The following is a 25,879-nucleotide window of genomic DNA, read 5'->3' as shown; positions in this document are numbered from 1 at the left end:
AGACAAGGTGTTGAAACAGCAAACAAGTTTATTTAACTCAGAACAGAAGCAAGCTAATAGCTGCTGTGCAGCTATTTATATGGTTGGCCTCTAGGCAGCGACCAATAGGTTTAAAGTAGCATTTTCCCACCCCAAACCTCATTATCAGCCTGGAGAAAAGCAAGTCTGGCTCAGTACAGCAACCGTTACATAACACAGACAAAAGTAGGTCAGCCATTAAACAAGTGATCAGACATTAAGCAAGTGATTATACACAGAAAAATGGCCAATACATTACAGAGAAGAATTCTAAGACTGTGTAAAAAGGAGATTGAAAAAAAAAGAAACCTCTTTTGGGGGGAAGAAAGCTTTCAGGAATCCAGAGAGCAGGTTTTAGCATCATATTTATATTTTGCCCTTGGCTGAGATAGCCCAGTTGGTGGCTATCTGCAGTGCAGTGATGATATGATCCACTTTATCAAAGTGCCTGGCGTCTCTCTCTCTCCCTCAGTGGTGTCTTCTGCTCCATGTAGGGGAGATGCTTTACTTTGTTTCTTAGAAGCTGGGAGCAACATTGCTCTTGAAGCCCCTTCAAAATGCTTTGCTTGAAACATCACAACTTTGCTCATTTTAGCCCCTGGGCAAATGCAAGACAAGGGCTGTGGCTAACATTGAGACAAGCGAGAATATTGGAATGTAACAGAGCGCAAATAAAAAGACATTCAACATGCTGGGAAATGCAAAAGAAGTTAAACCAATGTAACTCTGAACAAACCAGCAGGTAGAAGTGGTGATGGGTGAATGATTTAGAAATGAAGATTTGTGACTATCTGTTTCCATCAGTCTGTACGCATGAAGAGATTTGTGTTTGCCTTGGACCAGGGGTGTCAAACTCAATTTCATTGAGGGCCGCATCAGCATTGCGGTTGCCCTCAAGGGGCCGGGTGGGTATGGCCTAGGTGGGCGTGGCCTACTGGGTGGGCGTGACTAGAGTGCATATGGCCTACTGGGTGGGCGTGGCCAGCTCTACATCATTCGCATCAAGGGGGCCTATGGGGGCCTGGGCAGGAGTGGGACAGAACTGAGGGTCTCTGGCAGAAGGAGGGTCTCTGGGCCAGGGCCAAGGCAGTGAGAGCCATTCCCTCACTGTTTCCAGGATGGCTTCGCGGGCCGCATGAAACCACTTCGTGGGCCGGATCCGGCCCCCAGGCCTTGTGTTTGACATGTCTGCCTTGGACCAACAGAGTTTTCAGATTGGCACACCTACCTATGGTCTAAGAAACTTCTTTGTACCCAAGGGGTTGATTGTACCTATGGAGTTCTCAAAGGGGCTGGTCTGCCCCCTGGCTAATCCATGTTAACCAATAGCTAGATAGGGCCGAGAGGATTTTCAGAGGGCCAGGCCAATCTGAGATACAATTCCATGTTAGTTAGCAAATACATCGGTCTGACGAGTCATTTTCTAAAGCCATATTTTTAATAATGAAATTTTATTTAAACTTTTAAAAAGATAAAAACTAATACAAAATAATACAAATTATTTTTTGTATTACAAAGTGAAGAAGAGAAAAAGAAAGCAAAGAGGGAACCAAAAAGTGCAAGAAAGAAAAAACACTGAAGAAAAATACAACAAGAAGAAAATAAATACAAAGCAGGGTTTTTGGATATTTTTCACAGCAGTTAAAAGCACAATTATACTTTAACCTTTGACTTTAAAGCTACACCACTGAAAGTCAGAATTAACTACGGTATGAATGGGGCTGTTCCCAGATCATTTTGTCAGGTTAATGGACTACTTCACCTAAAGCACATTGTCCCTTCCTCTATTTCTCTACCTCATTTTTCAGAAAACATCTGCACTGTTATCTATGTCTAATGGAAGATTTCCAAACCTAATCTTGTTTCGGGACCGCCAATTCCTAGGTATTGTGAGAAGACTCTTAATCCAGATGTTTTGTGAAACCTTTCCATGTATTCCAGTTGCAGTAGATGGTAATTGGAATTGCTGGAGTTCATGGAGTCCCTGTGATGCTTCCCATAAAAGGCGGAGGAGCCGGAGCTGTAACAACCCGTCCCCTCAAAATGGAGGGAAGCCATGTGAAGGTGAACAAGAGAAAGAGGAAGCATGCTATTTTTCCATATTTGTTGACAGGTAAGTCACAGAGTTTTTTTAAAAAGCCGTAGCTCTTTCTTTGCATATGCAACATCTTGGATTCAATCCGTTGTAATCTGAGAAAAGACTTGTATTTAATCACTGCCAATCGGTTCATTTGCTTCACTGGTGACAATTAAAGGAAGATAAAAAGAAAAGCCATCAAAAACTATCTATGAACTCAGTTCCCATTCTCATTACAAGCTCAAAGCAAAAAACCTTGTAGGAATTCCAGAAATCCTTGATGAGCTTCCAAGCCAGAATAGTCAACCTGTTACCCTCCATTGATCACAGGAACCCAGCATTTTTCATTATAGCCATGCTGATTAGCACTTACGGAAGTGCAGTTCATGTGGAAAGTACATGTTGCTTCCTCCTACTTCGAGCCCTTTTGAAAAAGATACCAAAATCTCTTGGCAGGTATAAATTGTAGGGCGGATTGAGAGTTTTGACCACTCTGTTCCTTTTATTGATTCATTTGTTCTTTTCTTCTCTGTCTTCTGAGACAGAACAGCCAGGGTAATTATGTAAAAGACTACTCTCTGTTTACTGCAAGGATCCTGTGATATGCAGAATTTCTTGATAGCCATTTAGATCCCAAAATGGGATTAGCACCATGTCTCCCAGCAGAATTCACTGTCATGCAGTTCAAAATAAAGTTAAATTGTTCAAGAGATCCTGTGGCTGATTTTGAAAAACCCCATATAAGTACACAGAGTGCTAATTTAAGAGCAATGATTCAAAGGAGTCTACAATGGTTGCCTTTTTTTCTGGTTAGGAGTTCTGGGACAAGTATGTGGGGGCTATATTGTAGAAGCATAAAAGGCTCAGTGGGTAGCTTTCTCAGCCTTTTGTCCATGCCTTTCTCTAATTTCTCCACTCATTTCTCATTGTCATAGCACTATAATTTGCACCAAATCAGCAGTTAATGGTGAAGTGATGCTGGCACAGTGGGTCCGAGTATTTCCTTCACCCTCTGTTTTAGGTTGGCCTTTAATTCCACTTCCCACAACACCAAGATAAGTTATACCTTTGAGTTTAATTGCCATAGAAATACTCAGCTATAACATTCCAGGCAGAATCAGGGGGTTCTTCCTATATTGGAGACCCAGCTATGCATGCCATACAGACAACCCAGTGCTCCCTAAACCATCCCACCGCCTTAAAATGCAATGCAATACTGTGTCCAATTGGCAGTGCTGAAGTTAAACTGGTGTAGAATAGAGGCCACCCTGTCTTTGGCTTCAGGCAAAGCCTGGTATGATTACCTATGGTACTGGTCTCAAGAATTTTCATATCACCAGTTACCCAGTCTCTTTAACCAGAAATCCTATAACTAAACATGGTTCTTCACATGTTTCTAGCATAAACTATGATTTTCCCCTCTCCTCCAGAATCTGAAAAGATGGCTGTCTAGTGATTTCCCATTCCATGGTTTTTTTCTTTTAGAGAAGCTGTATGCGTAAATGATGACGAAGCAACAAGGGAGGGGGACATTGCAGTTGAGAGGCCTGAATCAGGATGCCTCAAACCAGATCCACCAGAGCATGGATTTATCAGGGTAGGTGTTTTAGAACTTCTCAGCCAGCAACATCTGTGATAGGTGAATGTGTTAAAATCAGCAAGATGGCAGATGGAGCATTGTGATGCAAATTCATCCCTTTTGAACATGCATGCAATGTCAATACACCTACAGAAAAGCAGAAAGGGCAGGTTATGCAACATGAACCTCCATCCACCATCTTGCTGATTTTGACTCTTCCCCCCCCCCTTGTGAACATCCGTGTTCTCAGGTTTTTTTTTCTTCTTATCCTTCTTGGATACAGATACTTATTTTAAAAAAGCAAAGGATTAAGCAAATGTGCTAGCAAGGGATTAAGTCTTAAACGCATCCCCTGGAAGAACTGGTATGCAATCTGGGGGTCTTCCTGGACTCATGAAAAAAATTGTGTCAAGGTCATCACAAAATAGTGCGATATTGAGGAGTACCTTTCCACAAATACATCCTACACTATTCCTAGATCAGGAAGAACTGTTCATTGTCATATATGCATTAATAATTTCCCAATAGAACTATTGCAATACTTTATATATGGGCTGCCTGTGAAAAACATTTGATTTTATGTTTACCACCCAAAGTTCCACTGGCTAGATAGGAGTTCATATAAATTTGTTAAATGAATGAAATGAATTCCTAAATAGAACTATCCTGTTTAATCTGGTATATCTTTCACAGCCAGGCATTTGATATAAAATGGCCTTGCTGGAGTGTTTGACAGCTACAACACTATAATTCACAGCGGGCTTCCGGATGGCAAGGCGACGCCGGAGGCAGCCATTTCTTGGCTGTCAGCCTCGCGGCTCCGTAGAGCCGCCGAAAACAGCATCGATCAGCTGTTTGGCGGCTCGGAAGCCCCCACCTCAGGAGAAGAGGAGGGGGTGAGCGTCCAGGTAGGGGTAGAGCTCTCCGGGGCCGCCAGAACTTAGAGTTTTGGTGGCGGAAGGATTGAGCCCCCCCGAAGCCTGGGCATGCTCCGGACTGCGAGGCGTCTCTGCTCCGGGTTTTTTGGAGCAGAACAGGGCGTTCGCAACCATCCCTGCTAGCAAGGAAGAGCTTTTGAGAACGAGGACGCAGGCAGAGCGATGCAGGAGATTTTGGTGAAGATGATGTTTTGATCTTTAACTCAATGGACTTTGCTGAATCTGCATGTGAAAGCGTGTAGTTAACAATAGAGGGTGAAAATGGTGGCTATATCTTCTAAAGTTCCTGCCCTGAGGCAGCAGTCTTCGGTGAAAACTTCATTGTCCTCTGCATCTGAATCTGTAGCAGCTTTTACAGTAAAAGATTTGCAGAGTTTGCTGCTAGAGACTATGGAAAAGCAAATGCAACAATTTGTTGAGATAATGGAGAAAAAGTTGGAGGAGAAGTTTACAGAGAAATTAGCAGAAATGAGAGCAGACATCACATCTGCAATGTTAAGCATGGCTAAAAGCATTGAGATATTGGATGAAAGAGTGGAAGATCTTGTTCAAAATGATATTAGAATGGAAGCCAAAATGACAGAAACTGAGAATGTGATAGAGAAAATGGATTATGATTTGATTTCAACACAGTATTCTCAGATGGAGTTTGCTTTGAGAATCAGAGGCCTAAAAGAAAATCCTAAGGAAAATTTGACGAAAATGGTTTCTGAGGTTTTGGAAGGGGTGTTGGAGCGACCAGCAGATGAAATAATGGAAGATATAGATAAAATCTTCCGTGTTAATTCGTGGATTGCAAGACAAAGATGTGGTGGTTTATTTTACAAAGAGAAAGATTAGAAATGCAGTTATCCAGGCCTCCTATAATATTGATTTTGTAATGGATGAGCAAAAAGTTTTGATTTTAAAAGAGATTCCTGCAAGAATTTTAAGAAAAAGGAAGGAATTTGCTTTTTTGACACAAGAATTGAGATGACGTGATATTAAGTTTAGATGGCAAATACCAGAGGGTATGGTGGTGACTTATGAAGGTACGAGGCATTGTTTAACCACGGTGATTCAGGCACGTGACTTTTACAGTAATGTTTTAAAAGCAGTCCCCATACCGTCTTTGGAGTCTACAAAGAAAAAAGGTGACAGAGAGCCTCAACGTTCCAGAGAGAATCCACAAGATGTTGAAGGGTTAATGCAGACAGATGTGAAAGCTACAGGAGTGGGTCAAATTTCATCACCACGGGAGAAGGCCAGAAATTGGAAGAGGTGTGCTGCTTCTGGAAGAAAAACCTGAGGATTTAGTTGCATAATTGCAAGCGATAATAATGTAATAAGGATGCTAGAAGGATTAAGTATTTGGGGATTCATTTTTCACCCTTATAAAATAATTATATAATATTTTGTGTTGCTTTAGTTTTAAGATGATTATGAAAATTTAATTGGGAAGATTTGTAGCAGTGTTTATTGATATTCTGTAGGTTATGCTTTGTTATTTGGATGGAAAGTTTTAAGCCTGGAAGGTAATGTATGGTATTTTAAGTAGTATAATACATTAGGAGAAGGAAAGGTTGTATAAACTTGGTTTTAGTATGTTAAAGTTTAGTTGGATAGAAGAATAGTTTTATAAAACTGATATAAATTGTTTTATGTGTGATTGAAATTAATTTGTAATACTTTTATGGGCAATATTGGAGTAGGTAATAGAATATAAGAATATAAGAATGATGTGATTATATAAAAAATTTTTAAGTTTGGAAGTAATCTATGGTATTTTAATTTGTATAATATATCAGGATAATATGAATCTAAAGCTTAGTTGGGAAGAAGAACAGCTTTAGACAATTGATATAAATTATTTTATTTGTGATTGTTTTTATTGGGTAGATTGAAAAGTATTATCTTGTTTTTGAATAATTATTGATATGATGTATATATATATATGTTTGGAGTTTATCTATATGAGTTAAAGTTCGATAGTCTATATAGTTCAGGATTGTTTGCGTAAGCTAGATTATGATTGTTTGTATTTTTATACCCTGTATTCTGCTCTGGGAAGTGGGGGGGGAGGGGAAAGGGAGGGTGGGGTTGGGGAGGGTTGGGGAGGGTGGGAGGGAAGGGGGCTGGGGGGGTTTCTTTTTCTTTTTTTTGTTGTTTGTTAAAGATAAAATGTATTCTTAAACTTTTTAATAAAAAAAACACTATAATTCACAGCCATTTGTGCTGTTTTTTAAAAAAGTACAAGATAATATTAAGATTCATTGTGACTTAAGTAATAATTTATTAAAAAACTAAGGTCAGGGAGACCCTATTTCAAATTCAAATTCAGTCACGAAACTCATTGGGCTAGCCTTAGTCCATCTATTCATTCATGCAGCCTTACTAAATTTGAGAGTTATTGTGGAGATAAAACAATGAAAACAAAATCTATGGATTTTTATAATTCTGAGAGGACTTCTGCTAATGGGTACAATAAAGTTTGCCTAAATAATTTTGAATGGATGAACTCCTCAAACAAAGTTGCATGAAAAACTTGGATTTGAATGATAATAAGGTGCTGTTTTTATTCCATAACAAGTATATGAAGAGTTTTTTCTGGTTAATTTCAGAATGAGAAGAACCATTATAATGTTGGGGAAAATGCTGAAGTTGTGTGCTTCAATGGATACACTCTTACTGGATATCCATTCTTTAGCTGCCAGCCAGATCAAACTTGGTTGCAACGTTCTGTCGAATGCCAATGTAAGAACCATTAAGAGACTTGAGACTTAAACTACTAATCTGAGAAAATTAAATAAGAAGAGGATACAGTATGTCAGCCCCATAATCACATGCAAAATGCTGAAGCTCAGCTGAGTACAGGAAGTCCAGATTTTGGAGAATGTGGCTACTCTTGAAGTAGAAATGTGGAAAGGGAGGGGAAAACTTGTCTTGAAATCTTGGCACATCGTTGGTATTAATTTTCAACAGTATTGTCATAGATAGATCAGTGTTTGACTTAGTATGTCCATTGGAAGGGGCTATAATTCAAAGATCTGCTTTGAATGCAGGAAGTCCCAAGTTTAGTCCTGGCATCTCCAGAATGACTATAGTTTTATTCCATGAGAGTTGTCATCAGTCATTGTCAATAATTAAGGATAAGCGGACTAACATATTGACTTTGGTACACAGCGTCTTATGTTCCTTAATTTTATGAACAGAACTTCTATTCCTAAGAGAGCCAAGTATTCAAAGGATGTTATGTTAAATGAGATGTTGCAAACAGTACATCCCTCCTTGAGATATTCAAGGCTTGTTACATCTGCTTCAGTGGCTTTCCTTGGTCATTTCTGCATATAAGCAAGCAGGTCACTTTGTTTCCCTTGGAAATCCTAACAGAAATGTTATCTCTGTAGGCACATGGATATGATGATTAACTGAGAGCTGCAATGAGAGAACATGGTTGCCTCCATATTTCTGCTTTAAGGAAAGGCCTGATTGCCTTCTTGCATTACCTGAATTCCTGATAGGGAAGGCAGGGGTATACTTTTTCAATAGCTCAATCCAGTGTTTCTCAACCTTGGCAATTTTAAGATATGTGGACTTCAACTTCCAGAACTTTCCAGCTAGCTGAGGAATTCTGGGAGGTGAAGTCCACAGATCTTCGAGTTCCTAAGGTTGAAAAAAACTAACTTAATCCAAAGCTAGCCATCCAGTTCATAATCCAGGCCTTGTGATTAGTTAAGGCTTCAATTCAAACTCAGAAAACTAGTTTAACTGGATAATCTCAATTAAACTAACAATAAGTAAATGTACTATGTGAATATAACCAGCGAATTATTGTTTCAGTTTTCAAACTGGATTCTTAAATTGTTAATTGTTTACATTTTTTGATATAAAGCCTTTACAAAATATTTGAATTTTGTAGTTAATTTGCAGCTCTTCTCTCATAACATGTTAATCTCATTTACAGTACCTCCCTCCATTCCTTCTTTCCTCAGTATCTGCATGTCGCAGACCAGCAGCCTCAGATGTTGTCTCCATTTTACCCTTTAAAAGTGAATATAACATTGGGGAAACAATCCGCCTAAGTTGTGCACCAACCTTTAGGTTAACTGGCCAATCAGAATACACTTGTGTAAGTGGCCCGTCTTGGCGTCCTGCTGTAGTGAGACTGCTTACCTGTGAGAAAGGTAAGTGAATAGTTCATGTGGCATGGAGATTCACCTGCTCAATGAGGGGTTTGGAGCAATGGGTTCAAATCTTCACTCAGGCATGCCACTCAGTCTGATCTTCCTTTCAGGACTGTTGAAAGAGCATATCATGAAGGGGGTGGTGCTGATGTTACATATGAATGCCTTGAAGGAAAAATGGGATTAAAATACAATAAGAGAAGTAAAATGATGAAATGATGGGTGCTCTCAAATAAAACAAAATGAAGAAGCGCCAAAGTCTAGGAGGGCTTTACTATTAATAGTTATATTATAAAAAGTAAAGATGCTCCACATCCATCATGGAGATACAGCCAAGGTGTTTTCTTGTCAACAGTACAAAACATTGTCTTATTCCAGGCTTTTAAATCCCCCCCCCAAATCTAGCCTTTATCCCTGGCATGTCTGGGTAATTTACCACAAAAATCTGAATCAGCTCCAATCTTACTTGATTTTCAAGATAACCAAAATCACTTCAGTGGTACCACCTGTTATGATTTATTTTTACTGTTAGATTCATACACGGTCAGGAAAGCAACAAATCTGAACTCTCAAAATTGTGTGTAGAATCCATTCTCTCCAAAAGAAATGATAGCTGTGTCCCTCAGAACTTCTCTCCCAATTGCTGACTCTATGTAATATTTTGCTTGACAAGAGGAGAAAATTACTAGATTTACAGGAACTATCCAGAGTGAATGAAATGAAACACTATGTGTTCATTAAGAAAATTGATATGAAATATTTAAAATTGAATTGACAGTATCAAGGGAATTAGGAGAAATACATACAAAGAATGTGGGAATATTACAAACAGTGTCCAGGTTCCGACTAATGAACCCAATGAAGTAAGCATAGCTGAAATGATGTAATCTCTAATGCAAAACTTTATTGAGCACATCATTTCAGCACAGATGAAAGGAAAGCCAGCTCTGGTTATTTTGTACCTAAATTGCTATATTAAAGTAGAGAAACCTCCCTCCCCTTATTAGTGCAGGTCACATTATCCAATTATAAGTCAGAGAATTATTATGAGAGAATGTCTTTAGTTCTGAGTAAAAAAAATCTTGAGTGACCTTGGTTCTCACAGCTGGCAGTCAATGTCTGAAGACTGCATTCCATTCTTCTTTTCCCTTCCCCCCTGAGTCTATAGGCAAGCTAAGAAGCAATAACGGCTGACACAGCATAGTCATTTTTCAAGACTTGACCCAGAGAATGTTAGGATGCTTGCTCAGGCTGTTCATGTGTGACAAAAGAGAATAAAGTTAGCAATCCACATTGTATGTACTTTAAAATAATAGCATAAAATACAAAGAAATGTTGATAGATAAAGTAATGCAATTATACAAAAGAGAATTGAGGGGAATAAACATCTCTTACAAACTCCCGTGAAGCCTGAAAAGATAGAGTATAATAGCTGATGTGGTATGTATACACCAAATCATAAATACCTTTAAGAAGTTAAAGAAGTAACCAGCACTTAATAAGCCTGAGACATTTCTGGCTATCTATACTCAGGAAGGCTCAGATTCCCTTTATTATCTTGATTTTACATCCCACCATGCAAAACTTGGCTACCTTATTTCAGCACTGAGACTGGAAAGGTGAAATTGCTTATATTGATTGGTGAATCCTGCTTTACTGGTCAGAAATGGGGTGATTACAGCATTTTGGGGTTCTGCATAAAGGTGTCAATACATAAGAACTTTCAATTCCAGAACAATTGTATCTAGCAAATTTAATCTGAATTCAGTTGTTTATTTTAAATCATGCTTCATTTTTGCACTGACCACACCTACTTTGGGGAATGGGACCCATGGATGCTATTCAAAACTAAATATGAGCTTTGTCTCCAAACAATTCTACATTGTAGTTTAACATTAATCCTGAAAAATTTTATCTATCAAGCTTTTATATAGTATATCTAATAGAATTCTTATGTGTTTATGCTTCATTTTTTGGCATTCCTTATCTTCTTGCAGATGATTCTCTACGTTCTCAAAGCAACTGCAAACCAGGAGAGAAGCAAGTTGACTACCAGTGTGTGTGTATGAATCCCAGAGAAGACTGCAGGTAAATTATACAGAGAAAAGGGTTTCGCCGTGCTACATGTTGAGACTTGTATCACCTTAAGAAAAATGCTTACTTCAATTTGTATCTAACCCCAAGATATTTTCCTCAAGTTTTTCTTAATGGATCTTAGTTAAGAGGAAGCTCTTTCCTACAGAGAACTTTAACATTGTATAAAACTATCCATTTGCATACTGGCCAGTATCTGTTGAACCGTGTTGGGCTTCAGAGTTTTGTGACCATGATCTAGACAAAATATTTCCTGACATTTCACCAACAACTGTGATTGACATCTTCCGAAATTCATTGGGTTCCTGTCTTTATAGCCAACTGTTCTGATTTGTGATTGGTCAATAATATATTGCTCCGTATCTTTGTGTTTGAAGATGCCAGCCACAGTTTCCATGGAAACCTCAGGAAATCTGTTCACTAGATTGTTGTGTAGTGAGTTCATTGTGCGGGAATGAAGACGAGGCAAGTGAGTTCAGCAATGGTCATGTTTATTTGCTTGCAGGATCTGAACTGAGAAACTGAGCCACAGCCTGCAGCAATTTATAGCCTGGCCCCTAGGCAGCAGCCAATAAGTTTAAAGAAACCCATTGCCACCTAGGGGCAGCCAATAGCAGCACTGGAGATGGGGAGTCTGAGTTGCTGGGAGCCGTTAGCTAGCTCCAGCTTACCATGTGGTGTTACAGTTAAGCCCAATACATAACAAGACCATGGTGTAAAAAGAAAATTCTTCATCAGGGTCTAGTCCAAGCTGGGAATAAACAAAATGGAGACTGCATTAGAAAGAAGGTCCTTGTGTTGCCATAAACTTCAGTGACAGCAGTATGTTTCTGGGGTGACTGAACCAAATGGAGCTGGGCCTGGTGGTTTTTTATACCTTCTTGGGCTTTTGTGTTTGGAGTTGTTCCTGTTCCTGTGGCATGAACTTTGACCTGAGGTTCAGTGTGCCCTTCTGGTATTCTTATGGTGGTGGGTTAATCCTATTATGTACTAAAGGTCATATCCTTCTTCCCTGGGGCTGTGATTGATGGCTATGTCCTTTGTTGGATTTGTTTTGGGTAAGGGGTTGTTAGATCTAGGGATCTTTATCATTCTAATCCCATCAGCTCTAAGCTGCCTGTCTCAAGTCTTTCTGAAAGGATTATCACATCTGCATTTCTACAGAGCTGGTTTCTGCTTGGAGCAGAGAGATGGTGGTAGTGGTGGTGGTGGGTTTCTGCCTAAGCTTTTCTACTATTCCTTTGGGGAAATATATTCTGCTTTTTTAAATATCCCCCCAAATATTTCTTTCTCTGGGGGACTGCTGTCTTCCTTCAATTGTCACTAAATTCTTCAGCCCAACCCTGCCCATTATCTACTTGTCTGTCCTTTGCTCAGGAAGGCTCCACACTCCACACTGGATTCACATGGGCAGATGTTTCTTGTATTCCCTTTGATGGGGGTTGATCAATTTTTCCCCATATGGTATGTTCTCAGGCTCCCTCTGTCTCCTCCATAATCACATCCCCTCCACCCTCCTGAGAACTTGCATATTGTTACACAACATCCTGCAAAATCTCAACATGCCCTGACATTTGGTGATATGGCTAGGATTGGAATGTGTAAGTAAAATAAAGAAAGAGATTGGAGTTCACTTGTGAATATGTTGTTGCTAACCTATTTTATACCTTTTGTTTTACCACCTTTTAAAAAATTTCTTCTCTAAGCAGAATTTGGAAAATTCTGTTAATGTCCATCTGATATGAATAGTGATAATCACTCCAGATATTTTTTTAAAAAAAATAACTTGGCTAATCAGCTCCAGCTAACTTCCCAAACAGATGTTCCAAATGTTATAAACAATAATGAAAAATACTTCTTTATTAATTGTTTGCTTCATCCCTCTCTTAATAAATAATCATGGGATTGTTTCTGTTTCCTTTGGCTTTGTGTTTTGGTCATTTGGCAGACACTATTCTGAAGATGTCTGTGTACTGGATGCCACTTCTGAACAAGCACTTACAAAGCCCAGCTGTCCATATTTGGCTGAAAAATGCCTGGATCAGCAGTCATTCCATTTCTTGCATTCTGGCCCCTGCCGGACTGGGACTGATGTGAGTTGGGCTAAGGAAAGACTCAGAATTTCTACGGACAGCATAAAGAGAGAGGCTTGTGGCTATGACACATGTTATGACTGGGAGCAGTGCTCAGGTACGCAACTAGGCATGGATGCACTAACTTGTTTATTGTTCCTGGACCACGTTTATGAAGTCAGATTAGAGGCAATTGATATGGTTAGGCACTAATTTAGGTCTCAAAATAATTTCAGTAAGTGATCTGATTTGATCTGGCATTTAGAGATGGCCAGATTCAATCTGGGGTCAGATCCTGATCAAAATGCAAAGCTTGGTCCTCCCATTGACTGTGGTGAAATCAAAATATTTCTCTTCTAGCATTACCCAGTTACAAACAAGGTTAGAGCCGCATTTTAACAAAATAAATGAGCAAACACCATAAACACAATCCAAAATCCTATCAGGATACTGAACAAAGGGATCACAGTTTAAAAGAGAAGGCAAAATTTTACCGAAAGGAGTGGAAAGTTAGGGCAAAGGCTGGTTTGAAAGGGTAAAAAATTTGGAAGAGACCCAAAAGAGAAATGATTCCTCCTCCTTTGTCTCTCCATCATGATACTTTCCCTACTCCCAATAAGAAAAATCTCCAATATTACTTCTGGATCAGTATTGGATTCTTACACCATTGTCTAGATTTGGTAGCTAAACCAATTGATTTCTGCCTTAGCCATAAAGCAGAGAAAACTTTGCAAACTAAATATTCCAGTTGACCTTTTGAGACCAAAGTGCTTGGAGGCAAGTGGGTTTTTTCCCCCTCATTGGCAGAGAAATATATTTAAGAAACAATGTGTATAACACTTTAGATTCCTTTCTCCCCAAAGAATTTTACCTCAACCTTGAATGGGAAATGGAATGAAACTGCAAATTGAGATGGGGGAAAAAACCCCAAATCAATAAGAATTTGTGTAAGAAACCTCAACTTTTGATTTTGGATATACTGAAAAATGCACTGTCCTTTCAAGGAAGAAGAAAGATTAATGACCCGGCAGGCAGAGTTATAGGTTATGAACAATTTTCATTTCTAACATTCCCAAGTAGCAGACACAATGTTCTGAAGATCAGACCATAAGGTTTTCAGGCTAGTCTGCAGCCAAAAAGGGATCATTTTTCTAATTTCTTACAAGCATCCTTGGAAATCCCCTTTCTTTCCCACAAAACAATCATCCCGTACAAACTGCTACAACTGAAGAAATTAATAGGATTTTTTTGGGGGGGGTTATGTTAGACTTGGATTTAAAAAGAGGTTATAGTTTGTATCTATGTGCATATTAAAAACAAAGCTCCTGTGGGATTATCGGGTTGAATGTTATTCTGCAAAAAGAGAAAAAAGAGCTATGTTTTTTCAAGAGCGATTATGAAATGTTTGTTAGCCAGCGTGTTAGGTAGTAAGCTCCTGCCAGAAAAATGGTGAGGTGATGGCTCTGTGTCAACAGAGACCTGGAGAGGATTTTATTGGTAAGAGAATTCCCTCCCTTAATCAATTATTATAGAACTGGTAGGGACCTTGGGGGTCTTCTAGTCCAACCTCCTATTCAAGCAGGAGACACTATACATTTCAGACAAGTAACTATCCAATCTCTTCTTAAAACCTCCAATGATGGAGCACCCCCAACCTCTGGAGGCAAGCTGTTCCACTGGTTAATTGTTCTCACTGTTAGGAAGTTTCTCCTTATTTCCAGGTTGCTTCTCTGCTTGATTAGTTTCCATCCATTGTTTCTTGTCCTGCCCTCTGGTTCTTTGAAAAATAATTTGACCCCCTCTTTTTGTGGCAGCCCCTCAAATACTGGAATATTGCTATTGTGTCACCCTTAGTCCTTTTCTCAAGACTACTCATACCCAATTCTTGCAACTGTTCTTCATATGTTTTAGTCTCCAGGACTTTAATCATCTTAGTTGCTCTGATTAAAGACTTGGAAACTAAAATATATGAAGAACGGTTGCAGGAATTGGGTTAAAATTCCTTACAAGCCAGTATTCTACATACTTGCTTCTGAGATGCTGAGCTGTCTATGAGATTCTCAGTCATCCAAATCATAGTTGTCCCAAAGATTTTTTCACGAGGCCAGTTGCCTGCGTCTTTAGGAGATTCTGAACTGAGCACAATAGCTTCATCACCATCAGACAAGGAGACTTTTGTTTAAACAGGCAATTCAGAGCCAGGCCTACAACATTTGCTGCCTGGGGCAAGAAAAATGCTCCCACAAAGTTATCCCATTTAGGTGGAATTTTAGTTCAGGCCTTGTGGTGTGGGTGGCCAAACCAAAGAGAAAAGCAAGGGGATCCTGGGAGGCAGAGCAAATACTGCTTGGTATCTCAGATGTAGTGTGTATGGAGATTCTCAGTCATTCAGGTCATGGTTGTCCCAAAGGTGCTTTTTCACGAGGCAACTAGACTCATTGAGTAAACTCATCCAGTCCAGTTGCCTCATGAAAAAAAACCACCTTTGGGGCTCAGATGTAATGGGCATTTTCTTCTCGGTCTTTTCAGTTAATAAGGGGGGAGTCCTCATAGTATAACCCCTGAAATCCCTGAAAAGAAAGTAAAATTATCCCCACTTCTCCCAATTAGCAAAAGATGAGCATCACCACAGTTCTTAGCAAAAGAGAAGGATCATAGAAGAATTACTACAACTGTCCACCACTGAACATCCACTGCCTGGCTATTTCCCATTATTGAGTGGTCTACCTTGTCAGATCTAGAGAAGGGGAACCTTTTCCTTGTTTTCTATAGCCTTATGATTGCTAGTTAAAGGTGGGAGTCAGAGAATTAAATGATTAAATCTAGCCTAAAACTTTTGATATGACCCCCAGCAGCAAGCTGTATGTACGAGTAGTCCTCGATTTACAACCACAATTGGGACCAGAATCTCTGTTGCTAAACAAGGCAGTTGTTAAGTAGAATCACACCTGATTTCATTTCCTTTTTTTTGCCATGGTTGGTTAGCGAATCAATGCAATTGTTAAGTGAATTGTATGGTCATTAAGTGAATTGGTTTCCCCCATTGACTTTGTTTGTTAGAAGCCAGCTGGAAAGGCTGCAAATGGCAGTCACATGACTCCCCCCATATTAAGGAGACCAGTATTATTTTTACAATAATGTAAATATTGCATTGACGGTTTGATACATCTCTGAATATCATGTGACTAGAACTAAAAGCCTTTTTTTTCTTACAGAGCCACTTGCTAAATGTGTCTGCTTGCTGCCTAACCAATGCCCGCATGGTGGGGACCCCATTTCCTGCATCCAAATAAGGACAAGAAAGATAACAGCAAACCTCTGCATGCTGGGAGCATTGAAGTGCTCCAATACAAACATTGTAATTTTACATGAAGGGAGCTGTCCAAACTAACAGTTTCCCACTCATGGACCAGCCACAGCACGAATGGCTGGTTGTTGTTTTTTTTGTGTTCTGGCCTTTAATTATAAAGATTATCATTAAAATTGCTTTAATTCCAGCATCCAAGCTTCTCATTCTAGCCTTTCTTATTCATGTCATCAACACATATCTGAAGTTCATGACAATTCCTCTTTTCTCCAACTGAATAACTGAGCATGGATCAAGTGGACTGCGTACAAAAAAGTTGGTGGAGCTTTGATTCCACTGTCACAGCCACTTTCTGGGCTCCTTTCTTTTGATGGAATTCAGCTCCCAATTGCAAATGTCAGGAGTAAGTGTCCAGTGTCCATTCCAATAATATGAGGTCTCTAAGCTGGACCCTAAATGGCAGCTCTCCCTTCAAAATGGCCGCTGCTTCTTCTGTCCATTCTGATGAGCATTTTTGCACTGCTTTATGTTGCTCTTTAAAGCTCCTCCTTGCCAGCTATTCCAATGCACTAAAAGAAGCAACAGACAATTCTCTGCTTCCTTCCTGGTTTTGCCTTCACCTCGCCATCCTGTGGCCAGAAAGCCAAGCAGATCAAAAACAGTTCGCTTAGACCAGCTACAGTGTGATAGTGGCATCTAGATGTCATCTGCATTCCAAAATAAGATCAATCCTTTCAATCTACCATTTTCATTTTTTTAAAAAAAATCTGAAAGCAGAGGTGGGAAGACCTTGACAAACCACTGACATAAAATAGTTTTTTTCCCCAAATACGTGCCCTCCAGATGCATAGAAAAAGCAAGCCCCAGAATTCTTTATCAAGCCCAACATCAGTACAGATAATATTGTTCTGTACCAGCCTGCTACCGGCCCTGCAGAAAAGGTAGGGACAACCCCTTTTACAAGAAGGCAAGAGGCTGGAATTAAGCCTGCCAAATTTATTAACATAAAAACACAGAGCAAAGAGAGCAAACACGAACCATGAAACAGGAGCTTTTCAAGCGGTTGCCTTCAGCAAACCAGCCCTCCCCTGCATTCCCCTTTTATACAGTTCAGGGCGTGGCTTCTCTCTGCCTCCTTCCAAGGTGCCCCATTGCCTTCCTCTGTTTACTCCTGATTGACTGCCTTCTGCGTCGGGAGTCCTTGAACAGGGCCAGCTGTGGGTCATCTTCATCCACGCTGTCAGGCTCACACAGCTGGGTCTCTGTCGTGACCAGGTGGGAGGGGCCTGGCTGAGGGCTCTGCGGAGCCTCAAGGCCATCATCAGCAAGCTCTTCAACACCCCCCTCCTCCTCCTCTGAGTCGTCTGACCCAACTGCCGAACCCACAGGCTGACCCTGAATCACAACAAATATTAGGGTAGGTAGCCCAATGCTATGGCTGCTAATTTCTTGATATTTCTCAACTGAACACTATTAAGTTGCTAACTAGAATTATTGGTAGTTGTAGTACTGAAAACTACAAGCTTTGTCTGGCTTGAATTATCCTAATGTCTAATTTGAGGGACGTCCTTAAATATCATGTTGGGAAATAATATTTTAACAATACACAAATCTTTTCTAAAATCACTGAGCTCAGTGAAATTTATTCTCTGCTAAGCACATACACAATTACAACCAAACTCTGTTTTTCCCCCCCAAAAAGATTACAACTGAGTTGTTACTTAACTCTTATACAATGCACAGGGCAATCCATAGACTTTATTCTGAACAAACAGATTATTGCATCTATAATAATTGCTCAGCATTAATGCACTGTAACCTTGGAACTGGCTTGGCTTAAGGTTTCCAACTTTCTGTTCTGTTAACACTTAACTAATACAAATAAATGGCTACTGCAAACAGCCAACCACTTTTCTTGTTTTTATGACTCATCTTTTTAAAATAATCAGTGGCATTTATTAAGAGTGCCAGGTTTTATTGGAATGTAAGTGATCTATGCCCGTAGTACTATTTCCATTGCTATATTATTAGCTAGGCTTCCCATGAATATTTTAACCCAATAGGGTAAGTCTCAATTCTTTTACAATGATTTATTATTATATGGGACTATTTTGTGCAGTACTATATTTCTAAAGCATTTTTTTTAAAAAAAGAATTGCTTTCCTGGATCAATCCATCTTTTTGTCTCTAGGTATGTAGCAATCTAACAGCGACCTTTGATGTATTTCTAGGGTGCTTCTAAGTGTGGTGTAACCCTAATCTTTTTGTTGTTGTTTTTATCCCAGCATTTGAATTGTTGGCTCTTGAAGGAAGAGATTCTATTTAACTGTCATTTACTGTACAGGTAATCCTTGCTCAACAACCCTAACTGAGACCAGCTAGTCTCAGGTGGTTGTTAAGTGAAATATAACCTGATTGCCATGCATAGAGAATCACCTTCAGTTGTTTAGCAAGTCATTACATTCTGTGATTTGCAGTCTCCTGCTGGCTTCTCCATGGATTTTGCTTGTCAGAAACTAGCTGGAAAAGTTGCAAATGAAGATTAGATGATTGGGGTATTGTAAATGCAAGATAGTTCCCAAGTGCCCGAATCATGATCATGTTACTGCAGGGATGTTGCAATGGTACTAACTGTGAGGGCTGGTTGTAAGTCACTTTTTGCAGCACCATTGTAGCTCTGACTGGTCACTAAATCAATGGTTGGTAAGTAAGGACTCCCTGTAATAGTAAACTTTGGTAGTGAGTGCCAGTAGAAAAGAGAAGAACATGTGTTAGCATGCCTGAAAAAAAATCCTGAGATTTACAAATATATGTCTGTGGATAATGTGTATGTACATATTTTTTGTCCCATCAAAAGAAGTGACAGTGGTGGTGAATGAAATGGTTACAATCTACAAAAGGAGCACTTTTGTTTAAAAAATCAGGATGCAACAATTCATTGCAGATTTTATTAGTAATAGCTATAATTCAGTGTAACAATTATGCCTTTTAAAATTATGAATGGCTAAGAGCTACCCATTTTGGCTCTGACTGGAGCTCCCATGGATGGAGCTATACTTTTAATTTCAGCTGTCATGCCTCCAGCATATAATTTGTGTATTTTTATTGCTGTTGTTGTTCTTCAAAGTGTTTTGAGCTCCATTTGGTGGTCAAACACAAATCTTTCATTGCTTAAAACGTTGGTTTTAGTAGCATTTTGATCCTACTGGGTACCCATATTCTCTGAGAAGCTAAACTCCGTTTTGTAATGTTATGAGGTAACAGAAGCACCTAGAAGAATCCACCTTAGTCTGTAACACATACTCTTCTGAAGCCAAAATCTATATCCCATACACAGTATTGCTGTTTTACCTCATCCTGTTTTTTAATAAAGTATCAAGATTTACATTTATGGCCTTGACTTATTGAAGGATAGGAGGGTTTAGATGTACATTGAGCTACACACAGGGTAATGTGTAGTGAGGACAGAACATCAACTATAAATGTATTATTCTATAAAAGGTGTACATTCTAGTACAATTAACTAATCTAGTTATTCATGGAATGGTAGAACTGGATGCTTTCTAAAGTACTTATGCAGCTGGGTAAACACAAGTTTTTTATTTTAAAAAAATATATAAACATAGGTATTTCTCAATAAGAGCACATATTTCACCTCCATTTACCATCCTGTCATATCATTTAACACAAATATTGACAGACTGGAACATGTCCCGAGGAGGGCTAGCAGAATGAAAGCTGGAAACAAGCTCTACAAGAAATGATTGAAAGTTTTGGATATATAGTATTTCACCTGGGCATGAAATCATGAACAGATAAGAGGATTGTTATGTTCCAATATTTGAAAGCTATCATACAGTAGATAAGACACTATTGTTTTTTAATTGTACCAGGAAGCAAAATTAAAGCATAAAAAAATGCAGAGATGCAGATTTCAGCAAAACGTTAGGAGAAACATTGAAAGAACTTGGAAGTCTCAGACATTAGCGGGATCTTCCATATCAGAGATATTTAAGGATAACCAGTCAGCTGCTGAGTGGTCATCTGCGGTCATTTGCTGCACTCAAGAAGGCCCTGGCGATCCCAATTTCCTTCCAAATACATTGAAACTTCCATTTTATGATTCTATGATTGGTCACTGAATGCCATGTTTTACTTCTGTATTTACGTAAATATCCCATATCTTTCAGTATCTTTTGCAACATTACTCTCTGTCCCATTTACACATTAACTGGGGCATTTTGCCATGTTTGGGATGCCCAGCTGTACTGGATATTGGGAAACATGGGTGTCAAGATTTACCCAGTTGCAAAAAAGACTTCATTTATTTTATTTTTTACCATTCTGTGGGTAATTGGATGATCTGATTGTTCTACCTAAACAGCTCAGTTTATTTTTGTGAGAACAGTCAATGCAATTTTACAATGACATGAGCTTGGGAATATTGTGGAATCTTCTTTTCTAATTATTTTCCAGAGGAGGCTGGGCCAGTTGCTGTCTGAGTTTCTTCAAAGCTAGTTCTCACACCCAAGCTGTGTCCTTATGGTAGCAGCATAAAAGGTGGTTGGCATGTATGTACAGTCTGCCACAGATGTAGTCTTGTCTGTTGATCCATTGGTGGGAGACTTTAAGGAAGTTGGGATGGAACAAAACACAGAGATATTGTATGTAGCTCTGGCTTATGTGATCCTGTCAGATTAAGAGAGGCTTAAGATAATCAAAGTTAGAACTTTGAACCACACCTTGTACTCATGAATTTAATTTTGACTCCAGGTATGATTTGTAACCAACAACTCAGGGATTTTTGCATGGAGAAAAAGTCAAGATGACAATTACAATAAGCACACATAGAATCTGGGCACAGCTTTGACTACACTATTGCAGATGTCATTTTGACCTTATCATTACATGGACACTTCTGTGGGATCTACAATTAAATGTTGCTCTGTGAAATCTTCTCTTTCATGTTTAAACAATGAACAGTCTTGACTATGAGACATGCTGAACTTTTTGCTATTTATATCTCTTTTAACAGTGCCCTTTCCCTGCTATTCTACTTTCATTTCTCATTCAGGCATCCATTCTGTTGGTAAGACCTGCCAATTAATGTATTTATTTATTAGACTTTTATCTCACCTTTATTACTTTTACAAGTCCCTCAAAGAAGAGAGTACACTTAATATTCCTCCCTCCTCCTACTTTTCCACAACAAAACCCTGTAAGGTGGGTTGGGCTGAGAGAAAATGACTGGCTCAAAGTCACTTGACTAACTTTCTTGGTTAAGGCATAACTAGAACGCCAGTCTCCTGGTTTCTAGGTCAGTACCTTAAACACCAGACCAAACTGCATTCTTGGAGATAGTGAAAGTGACATGATCTATCCAAAATCAGAAAGATAAGATTATTCATTTGTGCAGTTTAAGATGTATGAACATCAACTTCTGGAATTCTCCAGTCAGCCATGGTGGACGCAGAATTCTGGGAGTTGAAATCCACATGTCTTAAAGCTGCCAAGGTTGGGAAATTAGATATTCTGTAAGTGATTTTCCAGTCATAAAATAAAAATATCATTTTAATAAATTTTTCCCTTACTGCAGTTAACTTCACCCTCTCCTGTTTCATTTGCTCTTTAATAGTTTTTACCATTTTTAATGATTATTTTTATATGTGCTTATTGTTTTTCTTTTTAATTAAGTGTTGACCGCTCCCCAGAGTCACCTTTTTTTAGACGGTGGCCATACAAATATGAAAATTAATAATAAACATTATTATTATAGAAATGAAGTCGTAATCTTTTATGGTATAAAATTATTTCCAAAATCCATAATGTGAAACATAATTGGTCTGGGATCTTATATGTTGTAAACTATTTTAATGTAACACATCATATATATCTAAGTAGCCATCCTTTGTAGCTTGATATTTTTTAGCCATGGAGAGAAACATCTTCATATGTGTTATCCTTCTGAGCTTTGTAGTTGAAAAAGGGTTTGGATGTTTCTGCGATCATTATCCATGGAGTCCTTGGTCCAGATGTTCAAAAACATGCAATTTTGGGACACAAAGCCGAACCAGGTTGGTATAAGAACAAGAAGATTTCTTTTCCCTGTAAGACGAGCTATAATTTCCACTTGATTAAGAAGATACTTAAACATGTATTCTAAGGATATTATAGACAAGCATATAAATCTTCTAGTTTTCAATGATAATGAAGGGAAGAGGGAGGAAGTGTTGGAAGATATTGAAAAGTGTTGCAATATCTAAGGGGCAAAGGGGGTGTGAGTCAAACTTTTCTCTAAAGCACCTAAAGGAAGACAATGGATGGAAATTAATCAAGATGAGAACCAACCTAGAAATAAGGAAAAAATTCCTAGCAGAACAGGAAATTAATCAGTGTAAAGGTTGTCTCTAGAAGTTGTGGCTACTCCAACAATGGAAGCTTTTCCCTGTAAAGATTGGACAATCAGTTGTCTGAGACGGTATAGGGTCTTGTTTGAGATCTTCCTAACTCACTTTTGTGCCTCTCTTCCTCTTGGGAAAGCAGTAGGAATGGATAGCATGAAGCTCTTCATGTGATAAGATTCCTCTCTGGTTTGGGATCCGTCCTCACAAAAATGAGCTTTATACATAATATGTGGCTATTTGCCATGCCTGCCAAATCCATAGCTAACCTTTGTGATGCTTGCTAAATGCATAAATAACAGAATGACTAGATGGAGTATATATCTGCAGCATAGACAAAAGTAGCCCATAGGAATATAGGTGTATCTCCCCATCCTCATCTTCTTGGCATAAGATTCAGGATAAATGTACAATATCTTCATTTTGCAGGGCAAAAGTCCAAAATGATTATTATAATAAGAATTTTTGTGAACAACTGTGCCAATGGTCTGAATCTCGGCCTTGTAGCCAGCAAGCATGTCCTATCAACTGCCAACTCGGTGATTGGGAAGAGTGGTCAGAATGTGACCCATGTGTTAAAAAACAGGTAATTTAACCATGATATATGAGAAACAATGCAGTTGCCTCTATGTTCACATTCATGATGCAGTAAATGTTTCAGGCATTCTGAAATATGGATGCAGAGGGACAATAGATTTTTTTTAAAAAAAGAAAAGGTACATGGAACCCCAGGTCCTAGTTCTATTTCCTGCATCAAGTACCAGGTTCTAGCTTTGTATGACAAAAATAAAGTCTCTCTGCAGCAGAAATTTTAGATGAGGTATGCAACTGTGAAACCCACATTAAGAAAATTTGTTTTCCCCCCCTCATACATGGATTTCACCTTTTAGTTCCGAATCAGGTCTCTTGAACAACCATCTCAGTTTGGAGGTCAGGCCTCTTGTGGGCAGCTGGTGGATGACCGGCCCTGTTTTCCACAAAAAATATGCAACATAGAGGAAGTGAACTGTGAAAATAAGTTTCACTGTGATAACGGTAATCCCTGTTTTATTATCTTTATGGTCAACTACAATAAACATTCAATTTAACCAGGGGAGCCTGAGGGGAGGAAATAAAAAGTTTTTAAAAAAGTAAAAAAAAATCAAAATGGTGGTCTCAACCAGGCAGTTGAACTCCATCCCCTTTTACCTATTGGGGAGATTGTGTTGTGGTCGCCACCATCTTGACTCTCCTGGATTTAACAGGTTTTGGTTAGCTGATTTAAGACACATTAGAAAAATATGAAAATATATACCTTGCATAATATATTCATAATATATACAAAATTCCATTCCCATTTCACACAAGCCTAAAATAGGTAAAATTGAATAAAATAAGTTAGCATAGCATCCCATTCATTTTTAATGGGAATTATTCTTTAATGGGCATGACTTTCCCTGTATTGGTCTGTTAAAACAAAGGTGTCCTGTTAATCATTCTTTAAATTCTGAACATGAAACTAATAACAGTATGGTTCCAACCTCATGACTTGTCAATATAAAATTCCACTTAGGTGTTATCAAAAGCTGTTACAATGATGTTTTCCCCAAGTAAACCGAATGACTCATTTGCCATCTTGTCCTTTCTGTGCTCATTTAGATTTAGATTTTTTTATCTCAACTTTATTATTACTTAAGGCAATAAACAAGTCTAAAATTCCTTCCTCCTTCTCTCCCCCCCCCAATAACAACCCTAAGTAGTTGAGCTGGGAGAGAGCAGGTGGCCCAAAGTTACCCAGCCAACTTTATTCATAATCCTCTAGGCTGTCCTAACCACTACAGCAAACTGGCTCATTCCCCAATTAACCCAGGCAGTAGTATTTCCTAATAATGTTTTTATGCTCCCCTTTACCTGTTTTCCAAAGCCAGCAGTTTTTTGAATTCCAGTTTTGGGGAGACCTTGAGTTATGACTGCCACATCTGAGTTCCAAAACCTGTGTCATTCACTAGGCAGCACCAAAAAGCCAATGTTTTCTGTCTCTTTGTTGCCATTTAGTGGTCTCCTGACCCAGCTAAGGGAATGCTACCTTAAGAGTAAGGTGGGGAACTCTGAATATCTGTCTACTTGGAGCAATGCCATAGAGTCAATGTTAGATTCTGTGTCTGAAACTGACAAAGCCACCATGATTTTCCCAAAACAGGACGCTGTATTGCCAGGAAACTAGAATGTAATGGAGAAAATGACTGTGGAGACAATTCAGATGAACAAAATTGTCGGAAAATAAAGCCTGTCTGCAGGTCGAAAGTTGAAAGTGTACCCAGCGTGCAACTCATGGGCCTCGGGTAATATACATGAAGAGCTGTTCTCCTTTATTAAACAATGACATCTAGTAGTCCTTGAGCTAGCAAAAAACTGTCTCAGCCTAAAGTGTTCACCCTTATATAACTGGATAACAATATTGCTAGACGGTGGTGTTCTTATTTAGAGGGTTAAGAGCATATTATAGTGATTGATTCCTTGGATAAGTGAAGTCTTGCCTTGCATCATCAGCAAGGTGGCAATGACAAGGACACTCATAGAAAATTATGGTACCGCTAGAAGAATCCAGAAGTCAAGATTGTGGTTGTGACAATGATAGATGCACATCAAAAGGGTATGGGGCATTGGTTGCTTTTTTGCAGCCATCATCCTGACTCTCAATCCTTCCCTGGAGACCCCTGGTAAACTCCCATAAACACCAACTATATAATCTTTTTGTTTTATTTAGGAGTGAAACAGTCTTTAGGGCCATTTAACATAATTTCAAATCTGCCATGAGCCTATGCAGTGTATTTGAAAATTCCATAATTTTAGTTAGCTGGCATGCTCACAAAATAGAACAACTAAGTTGCTTATTCACAAAATTGTTGCCCTGGCAGGTGTGGCCAATCACAAAAGATTAGTTTTCCAGAATGTTCTCTTCCACGCCAGTCTGAGCTTTGTAGGGTCCATATAAATGTAGATACTTGAATACCTGCTTTCTATTCATTTTAATAAATTAAAATGTACTTTGTAAAATTTGATAGGATATGTAGCCTGGTGCCCATGATGGGAGCTGTTGAAGAGCTCATGTGGGCTTATTTATTTGTTTGTTTATCCATCCAATTGATATGGCTGCCTCTCTCAACTATTGACTCTAGGTGGTGAACTGAATTAAAATAAAATAAAAACAATTATAAACATTACAAAAATTAAAGTACAAAACAGCTGAG

At 38.9% G+C, this 25,879-nt stretch overlaps 2 protein-coding genes across 2 annotated transcripts in view; both read left to right on the top strand.

Moving 5' to 3' along the window:
* Positions 1 to 16,332, top strand: part of LOC308663957 (complement component C6-like) — a gene marked incomplete at both ends in the record, with an annotated part of 36,326 nt that extends 19,994 nt beyond the window's left edge. The window contains 7 exons of the mRNA XM_081320809.1: positions 1,960 to 2,131; positions 3,581 to 3,692; positions 7,213 to 7,345; positions 8,584 to 8,775; positions 10,773 to 10,863; positions 12,818 to 13,059; positions 16,157 to 16,332. Coding sequence (XP_081176935.1) covers positions 1,960 to 2,131; positions 3,581 to 3,692; positions 7,213 to 7,345; positions 8,584 to 8,775; positions 10,773 to 10,863; positions 12,818 to 13,059; positions 16,157 to 16,332 — 1,118 coding nt within the window. The remainder of the gene's footprint in view (positions 1 to 1,959; positions 2,132 to 3,580; positions 3,693 to 7,212; positions 7,346 to 8,583; positions 8,776 to 10,772; positions 10,864 to 12,817; positions 13,060 to 16,156) is intronic.
* Positions 16,333 to 22,179: 5,847 nt separating this feature from the next.
* Positions 22,180 to 25,879, top strand: part of LOC308661454 (complement component C6-like) — a gene marked incomplete at its 5' end in the record, with an annotated part of 30,269 nt that continues 26,569 nt past the window's right edge. The window contains 4 exons of the mRNA XM_081316386.1: positions 22,180 to 22,322; positions 23,079 to 23,235; positions 23,540 to 23,684; positions 24,829 to 24,970. Of these exons, the coding sequence (XP_081172512.1) occupies positions 22,180 to 22,322; positions 23,079 to 23,235; positions 23,540 to 23,684; positions 24,829 to 24,970 (587 nt within the window). The remainder of the gene's footprint in view (positions 22,323 to 23,078; positions 23,236 to 23,539; positions 23,685 to 24,828; positions 24,971 to 25,879) is intronic.

The sequence above is a fragment of the Vipera berus genome (assembly GCF_964194415.1).
Source record: "Vipera berus genome assembly, chromosome: 2".
NCBI classification, from domain to species: Eukaryota; Metazoa; Chordata; class Lepidosauria; order Squamata; family Viperidae; genus Vipera; species Vipera berus.
This window is presented reverse-complemented; position numbering and strand designations above follow the sequence as displayed.